Consider the following 23,451-nt stretch of genomic DNA (forward strand, 5'->3'; position numbering starts at 1 on the left):
TTAACACATATATCAAATAAAATCAGAGCCGGATATATCTAACGTCTATAACGAAAGCTTTTCAGAATGCAATCCTGAGGTCCGTCTTGCGCCAAGCCGAACGGTGAAAAGACTAGACCCACCGTTCCAAGAGGTCTTGTTCGGCCTCACATAGAACATACACCCCATTCCAACTCTCACTGCCTACTGACATCTAGTGGAAGGCATATGCAGTGTATGTAGACCCATAGATTTCATGCAAATTAATAGGCTGACCCAGGAACAGAGCCCCCGATTTCAGATTTTTCAGTTCCTGACAGGAAGTTTGCTGCAAAATGATTTCTGTTTTACTCACAGATATAATTCAAACGGTTTTAGAAACTAGAGAGTGTTTTCTATCCAATAGTAATAATATGCATATTGTACGAGCAAGAATTGAGTACGAGGCAGTTTAATTTGGGAACAATTTTTTACAAAGTGAAAACAGCGCCCCCCCCTATTGAGAAAATGTTAAAACAACCTTATAACAAAACAAAGTTATGGTTCTAAATGGCCAATAGGGCTCTGGTCAAAAGTAGTGTACTATGTAGGAATAAGGTGCTATTTGGGACAGTCTATAGAACCTATAAACATAGGTATGTATACTCACATTAAATTATGTATAATTTAGATGTGGAATAACCAAACAACAGACTGGGTGTGATTTCAGTAAACTAAGGTGGTCTGTAATGATGAGATAACCTTGTCTGAGACCTGGAGATTCATGTTAGCTAATAGGTGCTAATGCCTAGACTTTAACTCAGTGGGCTAGCATGGTCTAGAATCACACTAACAACCCAGGTATGATACCCAGAGGGGAGGAGAGGTCCACCACTGGAGTCCTGAGAGGAGGAGAGGTCCATCACTGGAGTCCTGGCGGGAGGAGAGGTCCACCACTGGAGTCCTGAGGGGAGGAGAGGTCCATCACTGGAGTCCTGGCGGGAGGAGAGGTCCACCACTGGAGTCCTGAGAGGGGAGCCGAGAACAGCCTGCATTGTGGTAATCTTCTCCAGCAGCAACGATCTCTGCACTTCCTTCAAAACTCAGATCATACATGAGAAAGAAAGAGAGAGACACAGATAGAGACACACAGAGAGAGAGAGAGAGAGAGAGACAGAAAACCAAACCTCAGCTTCGGACACATTGAGTTATCCAACTCTACTACCACCAACTCCATTACGCTGGACCCTGACCCCTGTCTCCCCTCACCATGATCTGCATGACCTTGCAGTTGAAGACCTCAGTGGAGGCCTCATCTCAGTCCTGATCCAGCTTTAACACCTGACTCATGGCCCTTTCTGCCTCACCATACAGCTGGAGAGAGAAGAGGGGAGGGAGGGGAGGAAGGGGGATAGGGTGAGAGGAGATAGTGGGGAGGGAGAGAGCGAGAGGATGGGGGAGAGACAGGAGATGGAGTGAGAGAGAGCAGGTGGGAAGAGAGGGTAGAGATAAGATGAGTGGGGAGAGGGAGAAGAGATTGAGAGTCATATTTCACTGAGAGACACACACACACTGTCAGTAATGTCCACGTTGACAGTAGAGAGCTCAGACACTGACCGTCAACCCCTTCAGTGCACTCCCCTTGAGGAAGTATCCCTTTGGCCAATCAGGGGTTGAGCTGGATGGACTTCTGAGCGTCTGATAGGGCAGAGGGGTAGAGCTCCAGACACCAGTAGCAGTATGAACCACATTCCCAAAGAACCAAAGAAATACAAGAAATGAGATCAAAGTAGAAATAGTCCATCCAGACCTTTACCACCTAGTAAATCTGTTGGACCACTTACACGTACTCCTGCAGTAGTCTAGGGAGTAGTCCCCCCCCCCCCCCCCCACACACACACACACACACACACACACATGCACACACACACACACACACACACACACACACACACACACACACACACACACACACACACACACACACACACACACACACACACACACACACACACACACACACACACACACACACACACACGCACACAAACACACACACACACATAAAACATCTGCCATTTCCAGCTACAATAGTCATTTACAACATTAACGTTAATGTCTACACTGCATTTCTGATCAATTTGATGTTATTTTAAATGGACAATTTTTTTTGCTTTTCTTCCAAAACCAAGGAAATTTTAAGTGACTGCAAACTTTTTAACGCTAGTGCACATACTGTATTTATCATTAGGATAACAATCTAAATTCCAACATTTACTCAAAAGTTATAGCTCATTGTCTCAAACCTTCTAGGCTATAAAGCATTATGATAGTAAGAGAATAGCATTGTGAGGCCTAGCTTTGGTTTGATGCTGTTGCTCTTCAGTCCAGGTTCTGTGGTGGGTCTCTTCAGTCCAGGTTCTGTGGTGGTTCTCTTCAGTCCAAGTTATGTGGTGGTTTTCTTCAGTCCAGGTTCTGTGGTGGGTCTCTTCAGTCCAGGTTCTGTGGTGGTTCTCTTCAGTCCAAGTTATGTGGTGGTTTTCTTCAGTCCAGGTTCTGTGGTGGTTCTTTCAATCCAAGTTCTGTGGTGGTTCTCTTCAGTCCAGGTTATGTGGTGGTTCTGTTCAGTCCAGGTTCTGTGGTGGTTCTCTTCAATCCAGGTTCTGTAGTGGTTCTCTTCAGTCCAGGTTCTGTGGTGGTTCTCTTCAGTCCATGTTCTGTGGTGGGTCTCTTCAGTCCAGGTTATGTGGTGGTTCTCTTCAGTCCAAGTTATGTGGTGGTTCTGTTCAGTCCAGGTTCTGTGGTGGTTCTCTTCAATCCAAGTTCTGTGGTGGTTCTTTTCAGTCCATGTTCTGCGGTGGGTCTCTTCAGTCCAGGTTCTGTGGTGGTTCTCTTCAGTCCAGGTTCTATGGTGGTTCTCTTCAGTCCAGGTTCTGTGGTCGTTCTCTTCATTTCTGATAATCAGAGGGCTCAGCATCTATCTGAGGGGCTGTGTCACTAGGGGAATCCCTCACATTCTGAAAGAAGACACACTGAATGAGCACTTTACGAACCCCTCCCTCCAACATTTTTATGTAAATTAATTTGCTTACTGTCTATGGTATTAGGATGAAATAACTTTGGTTGTTGACATTTTTACCTGTGTGTCTGCTGTGGCATCACTTCCTCCTGTGGATCTCCTGTAATGAGGGACAGAGTGAGTTCTGCTCTCTACTGACCTCTAGTGGAAGTTGATATGTTGGTATTCCTCTCTGTCCTCAGAGCTGATATTATGGATGGTGTATCCCTGTCCAGAATGTCTCATCGACATGTTCTTGTACCAGGTGTATTTGTCCACAGGTGGGTTGGCATCACTGCTGCAGGTCAGAGTCACTGAACTGCCCTCCACTATTTCACCAGAGGGACTGACTGACACTGAGGTGTTCTTTGGGCCATCTGGATAACAAAGAAAGTAAAAGTTAGCCTTCTCATTATGAAATGGTGTAAGTATATAGAACTGTGAAATCACAACCATTAATCTAAATGAAATAGTAGCCCTATTTCATGTCTGTTTCACTAAACATCAACACTGACCAATGACGTATTGGATGATTTTGACAGACTTTAAAAGTGTGTTAGTCACACTCACACACTGCAGGAGAATTGATGCCTTTTACAGTACAGTAGAAGCTGTCTTCAGTATTAAAGTAGACTGAGTATGAGGGGGAGTAGTCCTCTTGTACATTCTTGCTGTTCCTGTACCAGATGTAGGTGGGGTTACCAGTCAGAGTACAGGTGGTGCTACAGGTCAGTGTCGTTGACCACCATGTAGTGGTCACCTTCACCTGCAGGTCTGGAGTAGATAACAACATTAAAACCATCAATGACCTGTTGTCTAGTTGAAATGAGGCAGGAGTGGACGTTCTCAAATCATCAACTCAGACATTCCTATTTTACCATACATTCATATTTATATTATTTCAATACAAATCAAGACAATTTTCCAGAAACAACTAAACAGATCAACACTATATATAATATAGTAATATACCTGTAACAGACAAAGTGACTCCAGGGATACCAAAATATTTCCCTCCGATCTGATCTGTTATAAATCTGAACATGTACGTAGCTGAGTCACTCTCTCTCAGGTTTGTGATTGTCAGGGTGTGTCCATTCGTCTTATCACTACGGTACGTCACACGACCTTTGTAGTCTGGGTCATCTAACAGACTCACATAATTCTCCACATTATAAATTTTAGTGAACCACAAGGTTGTTGTGACTGTATAACCTCTGGGATATGTGTAAGAGCAGGACATCTCCACTGTTGACCCCTTCAAGGTACAGATACTCTGAGTGGTGTATGTAACACTCCAGCCAATCTGCCCCAGTACAACTGAAACACAGTTAGACATCACAAGGACGTTACATTAAGTTCAAGGTCTTTTGACTCACACTAACACTTTGTTCCATAGTTGCTGAGTTGAGACATAGATACTCTTTGGTTGAGTGTGAATGGAAACCACAGATAAGCTTTGCTCAGTGAGGCGAGGAAGAAAACTGTTTAAAGTGAAGTGGAGACGCCAAATGTGTTGACAGTAGAACATAAAAATGGTTTTCCTTTTAGAAATATCTGTAGTTTGACAAACAGAGCAACTTAAAGATAAGAATGAGACTATACCTTCTACAGACCAGAGAAAGACCACCAACACACTTCCTGCTGTTCTCAAGGCCATTGTTGCATCTCCCACCCTGCAGTCTCAGAAACATAAACAACAACTCACTCTATAGCTGGTGAATAACTCCACCTGATACATTGAAGTATAAACTGTAAATGGGGTACAGGTCCTCATTACTGAAAATGAACCAGGCTCATATTGTGTTGTATTGTGCTTAATCTTGGTTACCCAGATGCAAAATCACCTCCGGATAGTTTGGGGGCGTTAACAATGGAAGGAAGCGAAGTCTCTTCCCTCGTAAATGGAAACTCACTGTCAAACCACTCTCTTCCGCTAATTTCACCCTTTTTTATCATGACTACATGGATACAATAAAGTCATCATCATCAACATCAACAACAACAACTTATTGAACAGATCTGTAGTACTGTAAACACATATTTCTACATTGATTGTTCTGAAGCTGTTTTTTTCTCAGATCCCCAAATATAGGAGGATAAATGTTCCATCCTCTACGGTCCGTCAAGCTGTACAGCAGCCTAAAGACTGACCACCAGGTTCAATGATAGCTCCTATCCCCAAGCTGTGAGGATAAACAGAGGGTGACTCACATACACACACACACACACACACACACTGGAAAATACTTAAGCCTCACTCTACTGACCTCTAGTGGAAGTTGATATGTTACTAATACAATTTTGCAGTTACAGTTTTTATTACAATCGCTAGGACCCACTTCTCAATACTTAGGTCACTTTTTCAAAACTCTTCACACAGTTCTCCTAACCAACTTTCAGCTTGGAACAGCAGTTCATTTCACATCCAAAATGCACTAAAACTACCAAAACACTTCATACATGTCTCAAATCAACTCATTCTTCCATAACACTAGCAAAGGTTGTCACCCAACAAGCACACTTTGTCCCTCATAAAACAATGACCTAAAACACACTAACAACAGGTAGCATTACACATCGTTTTGTTTCGTCAAATGTCTTTACAAAACAAGAATGACACCTCTCTACTGTTTAGAATTCAATGCAGTATATGTTACAGGAATCAAATCAAATTTTATTTGTCACATACACATGGTTAGCAGATGTTAATGCAAGTGTAGCGAAATGCTTGTGCTTCTAGTTCCGACAATGCAGTAATAACCAACAAGTAATCTAACCTAACAATTCCACAACTACTACCTTATACACACAAGTGTAAAGGGATAAAGAATATGTACATAAAGATATATGAATGAGTGATGGTACAGAACGGCATAGGCAAGATGCAGTAGATGGTATAGAGTACAGTATATACATATGAGATGAGTAATGTAGGGTATGTAAAAATAAAGTGGCATAGTTTAAAGTGGCTAGTGATACATGTATTACATAAAGATGGCAAGATGCAGTAGATGATATAGAGTACAGTATATACATATGAGATGAGTAATGTAGGGTATGTAAACATTATATTAAGTGGCGTTGTTTAAAGTGGCTAGTGGTACATTTTTACATAATTTCCATCAATTCCCATTATTAAAGTGGCTGGAGTTGAGTCAGTATGTTGGCAGCGGCCGCTAAATGTTAGTGGTGGCTGTTTAACAGTCTGATGGCCTTGAGATAGAAGCTGTTTTTCAGTCTCTCGGTCCCTGCTTTGATGCACCTGTACTGACCTCGCCTTCTGGATGATAGCGGGGTGAACAGGCAGTGGCTTGGGTGGTTGTTGTCCTTGATGATCTTTATGGCCTTCCTGTGACATCGGGTGGTGTAGGTGTCCTGGAGGGCAGGTAGTTTGCCCCCGGTGATGCGTTGTGCAGACCTCACTACCCTCTGGAGAGCCTTACGGTTGTGGGCGGAGCAGTTGCCGTACCAGGCGGTGATACAGGCCGACAGGATGCTTTCGATTGTGCATCTGTAGAAGTTTGTGAGTGCTTTTGGTGACAAGCCGAATTTCTTCAGCCTCCTGAGGTTGAAGAGGCGATGCTGCGCCTTCTTCACAACGCTGTCTGTGTGGGTGGACCAATTCAGTTTGTCCGTGATGTGTATACCGAGGAACTTAAAACTTTCCACCTTCTCCACTACTGACCCGTCGATGTGGATAGGGGGGTGCTCCCTCTGCTGTTTCCTGAAGTCCACAATCATCTCCTTTGTTTTGTTGACGTTGAGTGTGAGGTTATTTTCCTGACACCACACTCCGAGGGCCCTCACCTCCTCCCTGTAGGCCGTCTCGTCGTTGTTGGTAATCAAGCCTACCACTGTAGTGTCATCCGCAAACTTGATGATTGAGTTGGAGGCGTGCATGGCCACGCAGTCGTGGGTGAACAGGGAGTACAGGAGAGGGCTCAGAACGCACCCTTGTGGGGCCCCAGTGTTGAGGATCAGCGGGGTGGAGATGTTGTTACCTACCCTCACCACCTGGGGGCGGCCCGTCAGGAAGTCCAGGACCCAGTTGCACAGGGCGGGGTCGAGACCCAGGGTCTCGAGCTTGATGACGAGTTTGGAGGGTACTATGGTGTTAAATGCTGAGCTGTAGTCGATGAACAGCATTCTCACATAGGTATTCCTCTTGTCCAGATGGGTTAGGGCAATGTGCAGTGTGGTTGCGATTGCGTCGTCTGTGGACCTATTGGGTCGGTAAGCAAATTGGAGTGGGTCTAGGGTGTCCGGTAAGGTGGAGGTGATATGGTCCTTGACTAGTCTCTCAAAGCACTTCATGATGACGGAAGTGAGTGCTACGTTAGTCGTTTAGCTCAGTTACCTTAGCTTTCTTGGGAACAGGAACAATGGTGGCCCTCTTGAAGCATGTGGGAACAGCAGACTGGGATAAGGATTGATTGAATATGTCCGTAAACACACCAGCCAGCTGGTCTGCGCATGCTCTGAGGCTGGGAATGCCGTCTGGGCCTGCAGCCTTGCGAGGGTTAACACGTTTAAATGTTTTACTCACCTCGGCTGCAGTGAAGGAGAGCCCGCAGGTTTTGGTAGCGGGCCGTGTCAGTGGCACTGTATTGTCCTCAAAGCGAGCAAAAAAGTTATTTAGCCTGTCTGGGAGCAAGACATCCTGGTCTGCGACGGGGCTGGTTTTCTTTTTGTAATCCGTGATTGACTGTAGACCCTGCCACATACCTCTTGTGTCTGAGCTGTTGAATTGCCGTCAATCCACGGTTTCTGGTTTGGGAATGTTTTAATCGTTGCTGTGGGTACGACATCGTCAATGCACTTTCTAATGAACTCGCTCACCGAATCAGCATATTCGTCAATGTTGTTGTTGGACGCAATGCGGAACATATTCCAATCCGTGTGATCGAAGCAGTCTTGAAGCGTGGAATCAGATTGGTCGGACCAGCGTTGAACAGACCTGAGCGAGGGATCTTGTTGTTTTAGTTTCTGTTTGTATGCTGGAAGCAACAAAATGGAGTCGTGGTCAGCTTTTCCGAAAGGAGCGCGGGGGAGGGCCTTATATGCGTCGCGGAAGTTAGTATAACAATGATCCAAGGTTTTACCAGCCCTGGTAGCACAATCGATAAGCTGATAGAATTTAGGGAGTTTTGTTTTCAGATTAGCCTTGTTAAAATCCCCAGCTACGATGAATGCAGCCTCAGGGTGTGTGGTTTCCAGTTTACAAAGAGTCAGATAAAGTTCGTTCAGGGCCATCGATGTTTCTGCTTGGGGGGGAATATATACGGCTGTGATTATAATCGAAGAGAATTCCCTTGGTAGATAATGCGGTCGACATTTGATTGTGAGGAATTCTAGATCAGGTGAACAGAATGACTTGAGTTCCTGTATGTTGTTATGATCACATTACGTCTCGTTAATCATAAGGCATACACCCCCGCCCCTCTTCTTACCAGAAAGATGTATGTTTCTGTCGGCGCGATGCGTGAAGAAACCAGCTGGCTGCACCGACTCCGTTAGCGTCCCTTGAGTTAGCCATGTTTCCGTGAAGCAGAGAACGTTACAATCTCTGATGTCTCTCTGGAATGTTGCCCTTGCTTGGATTTCATCAACCTTATTGTCAAGAGACTGGACATTGGCGAGTAGTATGCTAGGGAGTGGAGCGCGAATTCCCCGTCTCCGAAGCCTGACCAGGAGACCGCTACGTTTTCCCCTTTTACGGCGTCGCATAGGGTCGCCGGCTGGGATCAGATCCATTGTATTGGGTGGAAGGCAAAACACTGGATCCGTTTCGGGAAAGTCATATTCCTGGTTGGAACGATGGTGAGTTGACGTTGTTCTTATATTCAGTAGTTCCTCCCGACTGTATGTAATGAAGCCTAAGATTACCTGGGGTACCAATGTAAGGAATAACACATAAAAAAACAAAATACTGCATATTTTCCAAGGAACGCGAAGCGAGGCGGCCATCTCGGTCGGCGCCGGAAGTAACCAGGAATGAATCAGACATGATGCAATATGCTTGAATATGTTTTATGTCATATTTTGGCATGGAGTGATTCCAAAATACAAGAATGTGTATATACACCATCTACCGATACAGATACAGTAGCAATACTAGTCAACCCTGTCTTATGCATTTGGCCACAGGTTCTCATCCACATCACATCTTATGTCATCTTGGGCAATACACCTAGAAAATAATATTTTGGCATGCCTGTTCCATCCCTGGCAATCCGCTGTGTTTTGGCCAAGTTGAAACCAGCCTCATCTACCAAGATGAATATGTGGGGTGTTTGCCTGGCTTCAATCTCCATGACTCTCTAAAATAAATCCACATGGCATTATAAGAGTTAGGCTGTTACGGTAGTTTACATTATACCTAAAAACATGCCATTGTGTGCCTCTGCCCTGTTTGGTTTTGTTCAAAACCAGTTCTGTATTTTATAGTCATCTTACCTGGACATATTGGTTCCTGAGTTGCTTGACTCGTTCAGAGTTCCTCTCAAAGGGGACAGTGTACAACTGCTTCCTCCTGACTTGATGTTGTTTCAGGACTCTAGAAATAGTTAAGCTTACATTGTGAATATTTCCTAATGTAATGTTGTCTGCCAAAACTCTGTTCTGAATCTCTGTGTGTTGTATATCATTGTTTCTGATAACCACATCAACGACTGCAGTTTCCTGCACAGCAGTGAACATCTTCCCTCTCTCTCCTGTGGGAGGTAACCGTTGGCTCCTAAGCAGAAATACATAAACAATTAGACACAAGTGGGTTTGGAGGCTTTGCTCAATTGACTTCTGTAATGTTCAGTTCAGTCAGATGCCCTTGCAGAATGCACATCTTACCTGTTGTTTTGCCAGAAATGTCTCACAATAGATGCCACTGTTGAGCGTTGCAGATTTGGCTGCACTCTCAGACCAGCCTCTCTCATTGATAGACTATGATTTATTACATGATCAATTACGGTAGCCCTAATCTCATCTGAGACTACAGCTCTTGATCTTCCTCAGTCTTCTTCCACCACGCATACGTACTCCTCTCCCAGCCACTCTTCTTCCTCTGTCAGCCACTTCTCTATCTCTGGCTAGTCCATGTTGACATTACATCATTATTCCTGAGATGTCCCCTTTTGTATAGATGGTAATGAAATTGAAAGACTAACACCTGGGTAGGTGTTCAGCTACCATGGGAATCAGCTGTGGTTGGTCTAATTGTTTTTATAGTATTTCATTTTTTAAATATGGAATATATTTCAATACGGTATTACTGTAGAAATGTAGCAAATTGCTGTCTTGTTACATTTTGTGTCATTTTAGGTTTGCAACTTAAAAATAGGCAATAGGCAAAATAGGCAATAATCTAAAATAGGCAGAAATAACAATTTTGATGATTAAGTAAGTGATATCATGATTCTGAAAAATATGGTATTACCTAATATAAAATAATAATGAATATAAAATGTGCAATAATGTCTGACAGCAATTTAAACGTACGACACTGAACCACACTGTAGAAACGGTATGTAATGCATTGATTACATTTATTTTTCTAAAAAGAACAAGCACTATCACACTAAACAATATAGTACTACATAATATAAAATATAAAAGAGCTAAAAATATTAAAAAAGCTTTTATCGAAATTATTCAAATTAGTTGCTGAGGAAAGTAGGACTATTGACGTTATAAAAAATCTGTATCTGGCAAAATCCCATAGAAAAGAAATCACTAATATAATCTTAATCAATAGATATTAAACAGATTGGTATGCAAGAAAAGTAGGTTAAAAATATGGAATATTTTGGAAAATATGGAAAAATATAACCCATCTCATTTAACATCAATATACATCATTATCATTATAAGAAAAGAAAATCTATTCCAGCATTTACTGAAAAGTTAGAGGTCATGGTCTGGAAAACCTTCTAGATATGGCAGCAAGACAGAGGTTTGAGGCCTAGTTTTGGATTGGAACCTTAGCTCTTCAGTCCAGGTTCTGTGGTGCTTCTCTTCAGTACAGGTTCTGTGGTGCTTCTCTTCAGTACAGGATCTGTGGTGGTTCTCTTCAGTCCAGGTTCTGTGGTGCTTCTCTTCAGTACAGGTTCTGTGGTGCTTCTCTTCAGTACAGGATCTGTGGTGGTTCTCTTCAGTCCAGGTTCTGTGGTGCTTCTCTTCAGTACAGGTTCTGTGGTGCTTCTCTTCAGTACAGGATCTGTGGTGGTTCTCTTCAGTCCAGGTTCTGTGGTGCTTCTCTTCAGTGGGTGATTCCCCTCACATTCTAAAATAAGACATACTGAATTAGCACTCCCTCTAAAAATGTTATGGACACAAACATACACACACACACACACACACTTACTGCCAGGGTGTCATACTCTGGTGACCTGGTGTTCATGTTCAGAGGTGTGTACATGTCACTGTTGGGGTCAGGATGGACACTCTGTGGACAGAGTGAGAGAGAGGGAGGGAGAGGGAGAGGGATGGAGAGGGATGAGAGAGAGACAGAGAGAGAGAGACAGAGAGAGAGAGACAGAGAGAGAGAGACAGAGAGAGAGGGAGAGAGAGAGAGAGAGAGGAAGGGGGAGAGAGAGGAAGGGGGAGAGAGAGGAAGGGGGAGAGAGAGAGAGAGAGAGAGAGAGAGAGAGGGAGAGAGGGGGAGGGGGAGAGAGAGGGAGAGAGGGGGATGGGGAGAGATAGGGAGGGGGAGAGAGAGGGAGAGAGGAAATGCATGAGTTCATTGAGACACCAGTCTTTCCATAATTGTCTCTATACACATTCAAGTACTGCACAAACACACTCACAAACAATCAAAATGAATGATAAGAGACTTACTGCCAGAGTGTCATAGTCCGGGGACATGGTCCTCATGTTCAGACCTGTGTACGTGTCACTGTTACAGTCAGGACGGACACTCTGTGGAGAGAGAGAGAGGTAACAATGAAAATAGTACGAAAGAGACTGTAGTGAAACAGTAAACTAATGAAAATGGAGTTGTAACTCAGGGTTTCCCAAACTCAGAGCTGGGCCCTGCATGTTTTGAGCTCAGAGCTGCACATTGTGTTTTTTGCCCTAGCACTACACAGCTGATTCATATAATCAAAGCCTGATGAGTTGTGTGGGGGGGGGGGGGGGGGGGGGGTCCTGGTGTAACTAATAGAATCACCTGTGTCTGCTGTGGCATCACTTCCTCCTGTGGATCTCCTGTAAAGAGGGACAGAGTGAGTTCTGCTCTCTACTGACCTCTAGTGGAAGTTGATATGTTACTAATACATTTTAGCAGGTTTCTTACTTTATCTTTATTTGACTGGGCAAGTCAGTTAAGAACAAACTCTTATTTTCAATGATGGCCTAGGAACAGTGGGTTAACTGCCTTGTTCAGGGGCGGAACGACATATTTTTATCTTGTCAGCTCAGGGATTCAATCTTGCAACCTTTCAGTTACAAGTTCAACGCTCTAACCACTAAGCTACCTGCCACCCCAGGTGGCCTAGTGGTTAAGGGCGTTGGGCCTATAACTTAATGAACGAATGAAGTTAATAACAAATCACAGGTCTAAGGTGAATAATACAAACATCAATGTTCCCTTCTTCACTCACCTGAACCACATGAGTCCAGAGAGACAGAGGATGAGAACCAGAACAACCACTATGATTCCTACAGCTGCAGTCAGAACTGTTTGTTTCCCTACAATAAAATATGGATGATATGAGTACAGGCATGTAATACAAAAGTACAATATTTGTTAACTGATCTAATCTCAACGTATATATAATTATAAAACAAAGTATGATAAGCCAAAGTATAACTATTAATATTAGTTTGAAACAATTTGTGTTGAAATATATAAGATGAAACTTCACCTGGTAAAATGATCATCAGAGCTGTAGAGTTCCTAGATCCTCTTCCATTCCAGGCCTCACAGTGGTAATGTCCATTGTCCTTAGACTTGAAGTTACTTATGTTGTACATCTGTCCAAATCCATTTAGAAAAGTCTCATTTTGAAAGTACCAGGTGTATTTGTCTACAGGTGGGTTGGCATCACTGCTGCAGGTCAGAGTCACTGAACTGCCCTCCACTATTTCACCAGAGGGACTGACTGACACTGAGGTGTTCTTTGGACCATCTGGTGGACAATATGTAACAACATTGTTTAAAATAGTGTTTTACTTGTGATTTGAATATGAATTTAAATGTGATCCTCTGATCAAAAGATGAGGTTAGGTGTACTAACACTGAACGTCCACAGACACAGAAGAAGAGTTGAGACGTCCATATTTATTCTCAGTCTCACAGTAATATTCTCCACTGTCCTCAGCGCTGATGGTCATGAAATTGTATGTTTTTTCAGATCCTGTCAGTGAAGCTCCATTCTTCTTGTACCAGGTGTATTTGTCCACAGGTGGGTTGGCATCACTGCTGCAGGTCAGAGTCACTGAACTGTCCTCCACTATTTCACCAGAGGGACTGACTGACACTGAGGTGTTCTTTGGGCCATCTGGTAAAGGAGAATTTGTCCGACGGATAGGACAGTAGTATATTTATGACTAATTATCTGTTTAGTCAGAGAACTATCTAAAACTATGACACAAAACGTTAACAAATACACATTTGGAGATGTTATGCTTTAGCACTAATTCATTTAATTATAATTGTCTTACTACCTTACGATTCAAACACTGAGCAGCACTTTACTCACACTTCACATCCATGTTTATGGTCCTAGACCTTTCTGTCCCCATCTCATTCTGGGACTCACAGTAGTACTCTCCAGTGTCAGATGACTGGATTTGACTGAAGACATGCTGTGGTCCTGTCATACTCTGATAGTCACCTCCATTCTTCTTGAACCACCAGGTGTAACTCTGCACAGGTGGGTTGGCATCACTGCTGAAGGTCAGAGTCACTGAACTGCCCTCCTGTCACGATCGTGTGGAGGATTGACGGACCAAAACGCAGCAGTAGGAAAATAAGCCATCTCCTTTTATTTATGAAGAAGGCAAAACAAAACAAAACACTTACGAACTAATCAAAACAATAAACGATCGTGAAGCTAAATAAACGAAGTGCACATACACAGGCTACAAACATTCTACATAGACAATTACCCACATCACATGAAAGCCTATGGCTACCCTAAATATGGCTCCCAATCAGAGACAACAGAAATCAGCTGTCTCTAATTGGGAACTCATTCAGGCAACCATAGACTCTCCTAGACAACTAAACAAACATAGACAACGCTAGACACATGCACTCAACACAAACCCATACACTACACCCAACACCCCCTTTACCATATAATCACCCAAAACCGACAAAACACAAACAATCCCCATGTCACACCCTGACCTAACTAAAATAATAAAGAAAACAAAGAATACTAAGGCCAGGGCGTGACACCTCCACTATTCCACCAGAGGGACTGACTGATACTGAGGTGTTCTTTGGTTTATCTGATGTAAAAGGCCAAACATTTTGTCAGATTAATATTAACAATTAGTAAAAAATATATTTTTGTTCTGTAATGATTGATAAAGTAAGACATGTCTCTTTTACCTGAATACATGATACTTGCTAAGTAGAATACTGTACTATTGTACTGTACTCACACACTGCAGGAGAGCTGAGATCCTCATGGCCTTTTACAGCACAGGAGAATGAACTGTCTTCATCCTCACTGCTGATGGAGTACATGGGGGAGGAGTTATCTTGTACATTCCATCCATTCCTGTACCAGATGTAGGTGGGGTTGTCAGTCAGAGTACAGGTGGTGCTACAGGTCAGTGTCTTCTGTCCCTCTGCAGCAGGAGTCACTTTGACCTGCAGACCTGAAACAATATGTATAAAACCACATACACCTCTGTGTTAACAGGATGGTTAATTTATATATCCTGTAATTCATTATGATATACAGTTGTATCATACAGTGTAGTATTACCTATGACAGACAGAGTTGTTCCTGGGAAACTATGACCCCATTCAAAGTTTTGAGTTTTAAAAGTGAAGCGATACTCAGCTGAGTCCTCCTCTCTCAGATCTGTGATTCTCAGGGTGAAGGGACCTCTGTATGTTCCAGTGTACTCCACACGACCTGCATACCCTGGGTCTCTGGTTAGGTCTTCAGGGGTCGACTTATCACTTCTAAACCAGAATGTTGATGTGGTGGAATAATAACTAACATAAGTACAGGATATGTCCACTGTTGACCCCTTTAAGACACAGATTCTCCTCTTGTTGTAAGTCACTCTGTTGCATCTCTGACCCTGAACACCTGAAACATAAAGAGGACATTATTTATACAGTAGAATATTGAGCTTCAGTAATCGTGTGATACAGTTTGTAAGACAACTCTGAAGCTGTTTAGCAGACAGAATAATTATATCTGAAAAGTTATACTAGAATACTGAGTTGAATTCATACTCACACACTGCAGGAGAGTGGAGATCCTCATGGCCTTTTACAGCACAGGAGTAGCTGTCTGCAGCATTAGGGAGGACTGAATAGGTGGAAGTCTTCACAGTTACTACCTGTCCGTTCTTGTACCAGGTGTAGGTGGGGTTACTAGTCAGAGGACAGCTGGTGGTTTTACAGGTCAGTGTCTTCCTCTTTGACCAATGTGAAGGAGTCACCTTCACCTGCAGAGCTGGAGTAGATAAAAACATTAAATCCCTGCATCACCTGTTCTATAGTTCCATCACATGATGCAAGACATTCTCAAACACATTTAATTCTTAAATCTGTTTCATATATACAAATCCAATTTCTAGACCTAAATGGACAGTAGATAATAATTGAACAGACTAGCAGTATAAAGCATGTAACTGTACCTGTTACAGACAGAGTGACTCCAGGATCTCCATAATATCTCCCTCTGGTCTGATCTGTTGTAAAGCTGAACTTGTACGTAGCTGAGTCTCTCTCTCTCAGGTCTGTGATTCTCAGGGTACAGTCTTTCTTCTTATCCCCATGATACTCCAGACGACCTGCATTCTCTGGGTCCTGACCTATATCTTCATGTTCTACACCAGTCTCCATTTTAGTGAACCAGAAGGTTGATGTGACTGTACCACTGGGATATGTGTAAGAGCAGGTCAGCTCCACTGTTGACCCCTTCAAGGCACAGATACTCTGAGTGGTGTAAGTCACACTCCAGCCATCCTGACCCAGTACCACTGAAACACAGTCACACAACACAAGGGTATTACATTAAGCCAATGCCAATTGGCTCACACTAACAGTAAAGGCTTTGTCCGTACTTTGTTGCCATAGTTGCTGAGTTGAGTGTGATAGGAAAACACATAAGCATCATTCAGTAAGGTAAGTGAGGTGTGAAAGATAACTACTGAAGTGAAATGGAGACGCCTAACAGAACACAACAGAATAATAAAACACAAATGTAATTTTTATATTTTACAAAAGTCTGTAGTCTGTATATTGACAAACATATCAAGTAATGAATGATAACAATGAGAAATGTCTGTAGATTATTAAACAGAGCAACTAAAAGATAATAATGAGCCCATACCTGCTACAGACCAGAGAAAGACCACCAACACACTTCCTGCTGTTCTCAAGGACATTGTTGCATCTCCCACCCTGCAGTCTTAGAAACATAAACAACAACTCACTCTATAGCTGGTGAATAACTCCACCTGATACATTAAAGTAGAATCTGTAAATGGGGTACAGGGCCTCATTACTGGAAATGAACCAGGCTCATATTGTGTTGTGTTGGATTGTGCTATATGGTTGTCTATGTGAATACTGTCTGTAAGTCTATTGCACTATGTATGTAATGTGTGTGATGTGTTGCATGTCTGTCTACATCTGTCTATTTAAGATTACTTGATGTATGATGCAAAAACGATTTCCTAATGGATACAGTAAAGTCATAATCAACAACAACAATCACTTATTGAACAGATATGTAGAACTGTAAACACATATTTCTACATTGATTGTTCTGAAGCTGTTTTATTCTCAGAACCCCAAAAATAGGAGGATACATATCATTTTTTATGTATGGTGAGGTCTCTTTTGAGTAAGAATATCATTGTATTTGAATAAATATGTCAAATAAACTAAACCTTTAACCTTGAATAATTATTTGAGATCTGGAGCAGAATCTTGTATACCTTGCTATTACTGGTATTCTCTACTGATACATTTCAAAAACATGTCAATTAATAAACTGACCTAGACTAAACACATGAAACCACAGTCCAAGGTTCATACTAACAAGGTGTCTCAGAGTAGGAGTGCTATTCTGGTGTTTAGATCATAATTAAACGAACCGGTGGGGGTGGATCAACAATCCTACACTGAGACACTTTATGAATACTGGCCCTGATGTAACAACCAAAACACAGCTCAAAACATAACAAGAAGTAAAATGAAACATTACCTTCAAGTATATGACTTATGACTAAAAGCAAATAACCAGAAACTATATTTCAAGATATTGTCAAGAGTACTTACAGAGTGAAGTGAAGGAGAGAGTTATTGAACAGTGAGTCAACTTACTGGTAGTGTGTGGAAACAGGAAGTAGCCTACTGTGTGTGAGCAATGTGAAAGTAGCCTAGTCAGGGATTTAAGACAATCACATGCATCAACAGCATGTCAGGAAAGGGATGTGATGTATTTCAATAGAACATTTGCAAAATGCAATTCTTCATTTGAGGAGTGGGCATACATTTATTAAAAGAGACAAAATGCAGCTCATTTGAATGTCTTTTCTTTAAATACAGAACAGAATGACTGTACTATGTGCAGAGATATAGGAGGATGGGCTCATCTCTGCCCACCAGCCTCCTCTGTTGTACAGTACTGGTAGTAGCCTTAGTCCTGTAATGTGAAAATAATGTCCATATAAAGATAGAATGTCCATATATTAGTACTAACCAGTAATTTACTGTAATAGGATCTCTAAACTCTGAAAACCCTGAAATGATTCAGGCTGTAGAGCTCTATCTAGGAGAGGAAAGTGATGCTGAGTGTGTTCATCTGAATCTCCCTCCATCCCTCCCTCCCTCCTTCCTTCCCTCTCTCTGATCATGCCTAGATTATGAATGTTTTGTTAATTTCAGTATTGCCTTTAAACTAAAGCTTATGCCTTGCAGAAAGTTAGAATTCATTTGACTATGTATTTCAATCGATTTGCCTTTGACAAACTTTTGTCAAACCTTTCTTGACCTTTCTATTAATGTAACCCAGTGTACAGTGTGTGAACTTTTTGAATAATATTGCATGCCTCTCTGTGCAACTCAATATTAGGTGTTCTTAATGTGTTTTCTCCTCCCTCCTGTGTGTGTGTGTGTGTGTGTGTGTGTGTGTGTGTGTGTGTGTGTGTGTGTGTGTGTGTGTGTGTGTGTGTGTGTGTGTGTGTGTGTGTGTGTGTGTGTGTGTGTGTGTGTGTGTGTGTGTGTGTGTGTGTGTCTGTGTAGGTCTGTGACTGTGCGTGTGTACTGTATGTATTGCACACTTAAATAATGACGACTGCCTGTATCACCACTAGGTCTCTTTCTGCTGATGGTCAATAGGCTAAGAGCCCTAGATTGATGACGTGGCAGCATGGTAGGCAGAGCTTGTCCAATGAATTATTAAAACATGTAGGATTAGCTGATAACTACGAAACAAACATTCTGGATAATATAGAGAATCTGGAACTATTTATTGATCAGCAGTTTGATATGCTCTTAAAAGAAACGGATATATCGAAGCGAACAAGAGAAAAACCTTCCTTGAGTTTTGCGAGCGAAATGAGAGGGAAGCTGCCATCTAAAATTCCAAACTTAACATTGGAGGGGGACGTTTTTAAAACTATGTCTCCAGAAGATAGAGCATTGCTTACAAGCATGAACGAGCAGTTAAAAAACTGGATCTATAGCCTGGGCTACTGGGGGAGGTTGAGGCCTTAATAACAGGAATGGATTACAGTTATAAAATCATGGAAGAAATACGAGCGGAAAATAAGATATTGAAAACTATTGTGGACTGATCTAAAGTGCAGAAGTATGACAAATAATATTGTTGTAATGGGAATAAAGGAGGATGAAAACAAATACTATCAGTCAACGGAGGAAAAAGTCAAGGTGTTCATGAAACATCATCTCAATATGACGGACGAACAGGTGGATACAATTGATTTTCAAAGCGCTCACCGTTTCGGTGGCAGAGCAGATGGAAGGGCCCGTCCGATCGTAGCTATGCTAACCCACTACAAAAAGAAAATGGCCTTGTTACAACAGGGTAGGGAACTGAAGAACACCCCATTCTCTATTAATGAACAATTTCCTCATGAAATAGTGGAGAGACGACGTGCCCTGTACCACACTTTCAAAGGCTCTGAGCAGAGAAGCAGAATCTTCGTCTAGTGGTCGATAAATTATATGTAAACAATCAAATGTTCAAGGACTTGAAGATTACAACGTGGATGTGAGTGATAACTACCTCCTGAAGTAGTCACCGCATTACACAGTACAAATATGGATGAATATGTTTTTTACCCAAACATTTTTTTTTGCATGAACAACTTTTATAAATTATTTTTTATTCATGCAGAATGGAACCGTGGACTTAAAATACGGTTGCATTTATGGTAATTCATAATTGGTATGATGAATTTATCCTTTTTCTATTTAGGCAATATGGAACATCAGACTTTATGGGCGTAATATCAGGTTTTGATTTAGGAGAAGGTGAGGATGGGTAAGGCTGACCTTTTTTCTTTATGATTTTTATGTATTTCATTTGAAGATTGTACATTAGAAATACCAAGGTCGTTTTTTTTGTTTAATGTGATATGGCCTAATTGTATAGGTTGGGTATATCTTGACTTAAAATCTATTATATTGCGTGGCCTTTGTTCGCCGATGTGATCGGAACGGTTAGCTTTTAAGATAAAACTTGATAAATATGAATAGATGTATTATAGGGCTAGGATAAAGGATTATATAATTAAAAACCTGTGTAGGTTCTCTGATGGAATAGGACTGTACGTTCCTAAAATAATTGGTATTACCCTTTTACATTTAAAAAATAAATCTCAATATAAAAAGTGTAAAGGATGATTATTTTGCTGATACACACAGGCACATGGATGGATTAGGTATTGACAACAGGGCTGTTGTCTCTAGTGTGGGGCGGGCTGGTTAACACTGGGATAAAGTGATTAAAGTTAACGGTAGAACTAATACAATAATTGGAAGCATTTCTCCAAGCGAGAGACAGGGATATTATAGATTATTCTATATAAGCTATTTCTGCCACCTGTTATATTCTTGATCTTAATGATATACAGTGGTTCCTCCTTTAAAAGTTGCGAGGTACCCAGCGTCATGGCTTCATTGCTCCAGACCTCCGCAAGGGGGAGTTAGAGCACTCATCATGCATTTGGGTCCCAGGGTTTTTATATGACCAATCATATTGAGTGGTTCCAATGACAAATTTGATGCGAGCCACTCGTTCCTGGTGACTTTCTTCATCAAAGATGTCTGACAAAACATTATGGTGGAAACAAATGTAAGTAATTATAACGTGGTAATGAGTCAAGCAAAAAATGTACAAATGAGAGGAATATGTTAGTTGATATAGAGACAAACGATTATGCATATTTACGTAAATTTACGAAAATCGCTATTTAGCCCGTTTTTTTTTGTCATATCCAATACCAGGTGTATCAAACTCCAGTCTTTGAATGATGCTGTGTCTGCATGTATGTTTTACAATTATACACTTCAACAGTGTTTACCACTCCTGCTCCTGGGACATCAATGATTACACATTGTAACTATGCAATACACTAGAAACTTGATTTAAGTAAAGGCTGATTTGTTATTCATATATACAGAATAAAAACAGTACATCCTGCCAGCACGCCACTCAGGAGGAGAATGACGTGTGGAAGAGGGGTAGGAATGAGATGGAGTAACAATCCAGGCTATTTGCTCTGAGACCAGCATAGTATTGCAATGAAACAAGCAGGGAGCAGGTTTCGAAACCCTCAACATTCTAGCACGAAGTCCAGCACACTATCGACTGTGCCCAAATGTATTAATTGGTGTTGGGGCCGATTGTGGCTAAAAACACTTTATCAATTGGAATCTTTAACATGTGGAAAGGGGAAAAAGTATTATTATTAGTTTTTCACAAGCGTAGCAGGAACAATAGACTATTCAAACTTTACTAAAGAATTGTCTAATAGCCGAGCTAGGTGTGAAACCCCCCTCCCCAACTTGAGCTAGGTGTGAACCCCACCCCAACTTGCAACAAATAATTTGTATCTATCTTTCCACATCTACCTACAAACCTATCTACCTACACACGGTTAATGTTCTGAAAAAATGTATATACAGTTGAAGTCAGAAGTTTACATACACTAAGGTTGGAGTCATTAAAATTCGTTTTTCAACCACTCCACACATTTCTTGTTAACAAACTATAGTTTTGACAAGTCGGTTAGAACATCTACTTTGTGCATGACACAAGTAATTTTTACAACAATTGTTTACAGACAGATTATTTCACTTATAATTCACTGTATCACAATTCCAGTGGGTCAGAAGTTTCCATACACTAAATTGAATGTGCCTTTAAACAGCTTGGAAAATTCCAGAAAATGATGTCATGGCTTTAGAAGCTTCTGATAGGCTAATTGACATAATTTAAGTCAATTGGAGGTGTACCTGTGGATGTATTTCAAGGCCTACCTTCAAACTCAGTGCCTCTGCTTGACATCATGGGAAAATCAAAAGAAATCAGCCAAGACCTCTGAAAAAAATGGTGGACCTCCACAATTCTCGTCCATCCTTGGGAGCAATTTCCAAAGGCCTGAAGGTACCACGTTCATCTGTACAAATAATAGTACTCAAGTATATACACCATGGGACCACACAGCCGTCATACCGCTCAGGAAGGAGACGTGTTCTGTCTCCTAGAGATGAACGTACTTTGGTGCAAAAAGTGCAAATCAATCCCAGAACAACAGCAAAGGACCTTGTGAAGATGCTGGAGGAAACAGGTACAAAAGTATCTATATCCACAGTAAAACGAGGCCTATATTGATAACCTGAAACTGCTCCAAAACCGACATAAAAAAGCCAGACTGCACATGGGGACAAAGATCGTACTTTTTGGAGAAATGGCCTCTAGTCTGATGAAACAAAAATAGAACTGTTTGGCCATAATGACCATCGTTATGTTTGGAGGAAAAAGAGGGAAGCTTGCAAGCTGAAGAACACCATCCCAACCGTGAAGCACGGGGGTGGCATGATCATGTTGTGTGGGTGCTTTGCTGCAGGAGGGACTGGTGCACTTCACAAAATAGATAGCATCATGAGACAGGAAAATGATATGGATATATTGAAGCAACATCTCAAGACATCAGTCAGGAAGTTAAAGCTTGGTCGCAAATGGGTCTTCCAAATTGACAATGACCCCAAGCATACTTCCAAAGTTGTGGCAAAATGACTTAAGGACAACAAAGTCAAGGTATTGGAGTGGCCATCACAAAGCCCTGACCTCAATCCTATAGAAAATGTGTTGGCAGAACTGAAAAAGCGTGTGCGAACAAGGAGGCCTACAAACCTGACTCAGGAATGAGCCAAAATTCACCCAACTTATTGTGGGAAGCTTGTGGAAGGCTACCCGAAACGTTTGACTTAAGTTAAACAATTTAAAGGCAATGCTACCAAATACTATTTGAGTGTATGTAAACTTCTGACCCACTGGGAATGTGATGAAAGAAATAAAAACTGAAAGAAATCATTCTCTCTACTATTATTCTGACATTTCACACATTCTTAAAATAAAGTGGTGATCCTAACTGACCTAAAACAGGGAATTTTTACTTGGATTACATGTCAGGAATTGTGAAAAAACAGAGATTAAATATATTTCTATTTGTAAAACATCACAGCACAATTGAAAAATCTATGGCACATGGAAACCAAACGAGGGTGGTCTATGGTGCTGATGGGCTGAGAGTGGCTGAGGGTTGGGATTAAAGATGTTTGGTAATGTATTATTGTTATGTGACAGCTTTATATAAAAGAACCATGTATATGTAAAATGTAAATGTAAAATGTAAAATGTATGCATATGTAGCAAAAAATATATTTGTCCTCCGAAGAGGGTGAGGTGGTGGAGGTGTTAAAAAAAAAAAAGAACAAAAACTGACTACCCCTTGGTAATCAGGAGACTCTCGGGTATATTGTGAAGGACTGTCATTAAAATTGCTTCATGGTGAAGAAATTTAAAAAGAAAAAAAAAAGAGCCCTACATACTACCTATATTATCACTAGGTGGAAAAGATGGAGATATCGTGGACGACGGTGCGGGTGCCTTGTAAGGATCCGTCTCCGAGAGGATAATCTACCTTCACCATCGGTCCTATTAGCCAACGTACAATCAATTGATAATAAAATAGACGAA

General features: G+C 41.6%; 2 protein-coding genes and 1 long non-coding RNA gene across 4 annotated transcripts; all 3 read right to left on the reverse strand.

Moving 5' to 3' along the window:
• Nucleotides 1–10,576: 10,576 nt before the first annotated feature.
• On the reverse strand, nucleotides 10,577–12,695 carry LOC139568099 (uncharacterized). 2 transcript variants are annotated; one of them, XR_011673515.1, is made up of 4 exons: nucleotides 12,183–12,695; nucleotides 11,852–11,932; nucleotides 11,379–11,459; nucleotides 10,577–11,297 (listed from the first exon to the last, which is right to left on the reverse strand). It is a non-coding gene; the product is annotated as an uncharacterized lncRNA (long non-coding RNA). The 2 variants fall into 2 exon arrangements; XR_011673514.1 differs by lacking the exon at nucleotides 12,183–12,695 and having other exon boundaries at nucleotides 11,852–12,084.
• A 75-nt stretch (nucleotides 12,696–12,770) lies between these two features.
• On the reverse strand, nucleotides 12,771–15,285 carry LOC139541536 (B-cell receptor CD22-like). Its single transcript, XM_071346289.1, has 5 exons — nucleotides 14,630–15,285; nucleotides 13,717–13,998; nucleotides 13,252–13,515; nucleotides 12,880–13,143; nucleotides 12,771–12,775 (listed from the first exon to the last, which is right to left on the reverse strand). Exons 2-5 carry the CDS (start codon nucleotides 13,835–13,837, stop codon nucleotides 12,771–12,773), a joined length of 654 nt encoding a protein of 217 aa, XP_071202390.1. The 5' UTR covers nucleotides 13,838–13,998; nucleotides 14,630–15,285.
• Nucleotides 14,595–16,660, reverse strand: LOC139541543 (sialic acid-binding Ig-like lectin 14). The gene is made up of 5 exons (XM_071346303.1): nucleotides 16,546–16,660; nucleotides 15,848–16,192; nucleotides 15,441–15,663; nucleotides 15,200–15,291; nucleotides 14,595–14,848 (listed from the first exon to the last, which is right to left on the reverse strand). The coding sequence occupies exons 1-5, from the start codon at nucleotides 16,598–16,600 to the stop codon at nucleotides 14,595–14,597; spliced, it is 969 nt and encodes a 322-aa protein (XP_071202404.1). The 5' UTR covers nucleotides 16,601–16,660.
• Between the last annotated feature and the right edge of the window lie 6,791 nt (nucleotides 16,661–23,451).

This window comes from Salvelinus alpinus, chromosome 2 (genome assembly GCF_045679555.1).
Source record: "Salvelinus alpinus chromosome 2, SLU_Salpinus.1, whole genome shotgun sequence".
Lineage (NCBI taxonomy): Eukaryota > Metazoa > Chordata > Actinopteri > Salmoniformes > Salmonidae > Salvelinus > Salvelinus alpinus.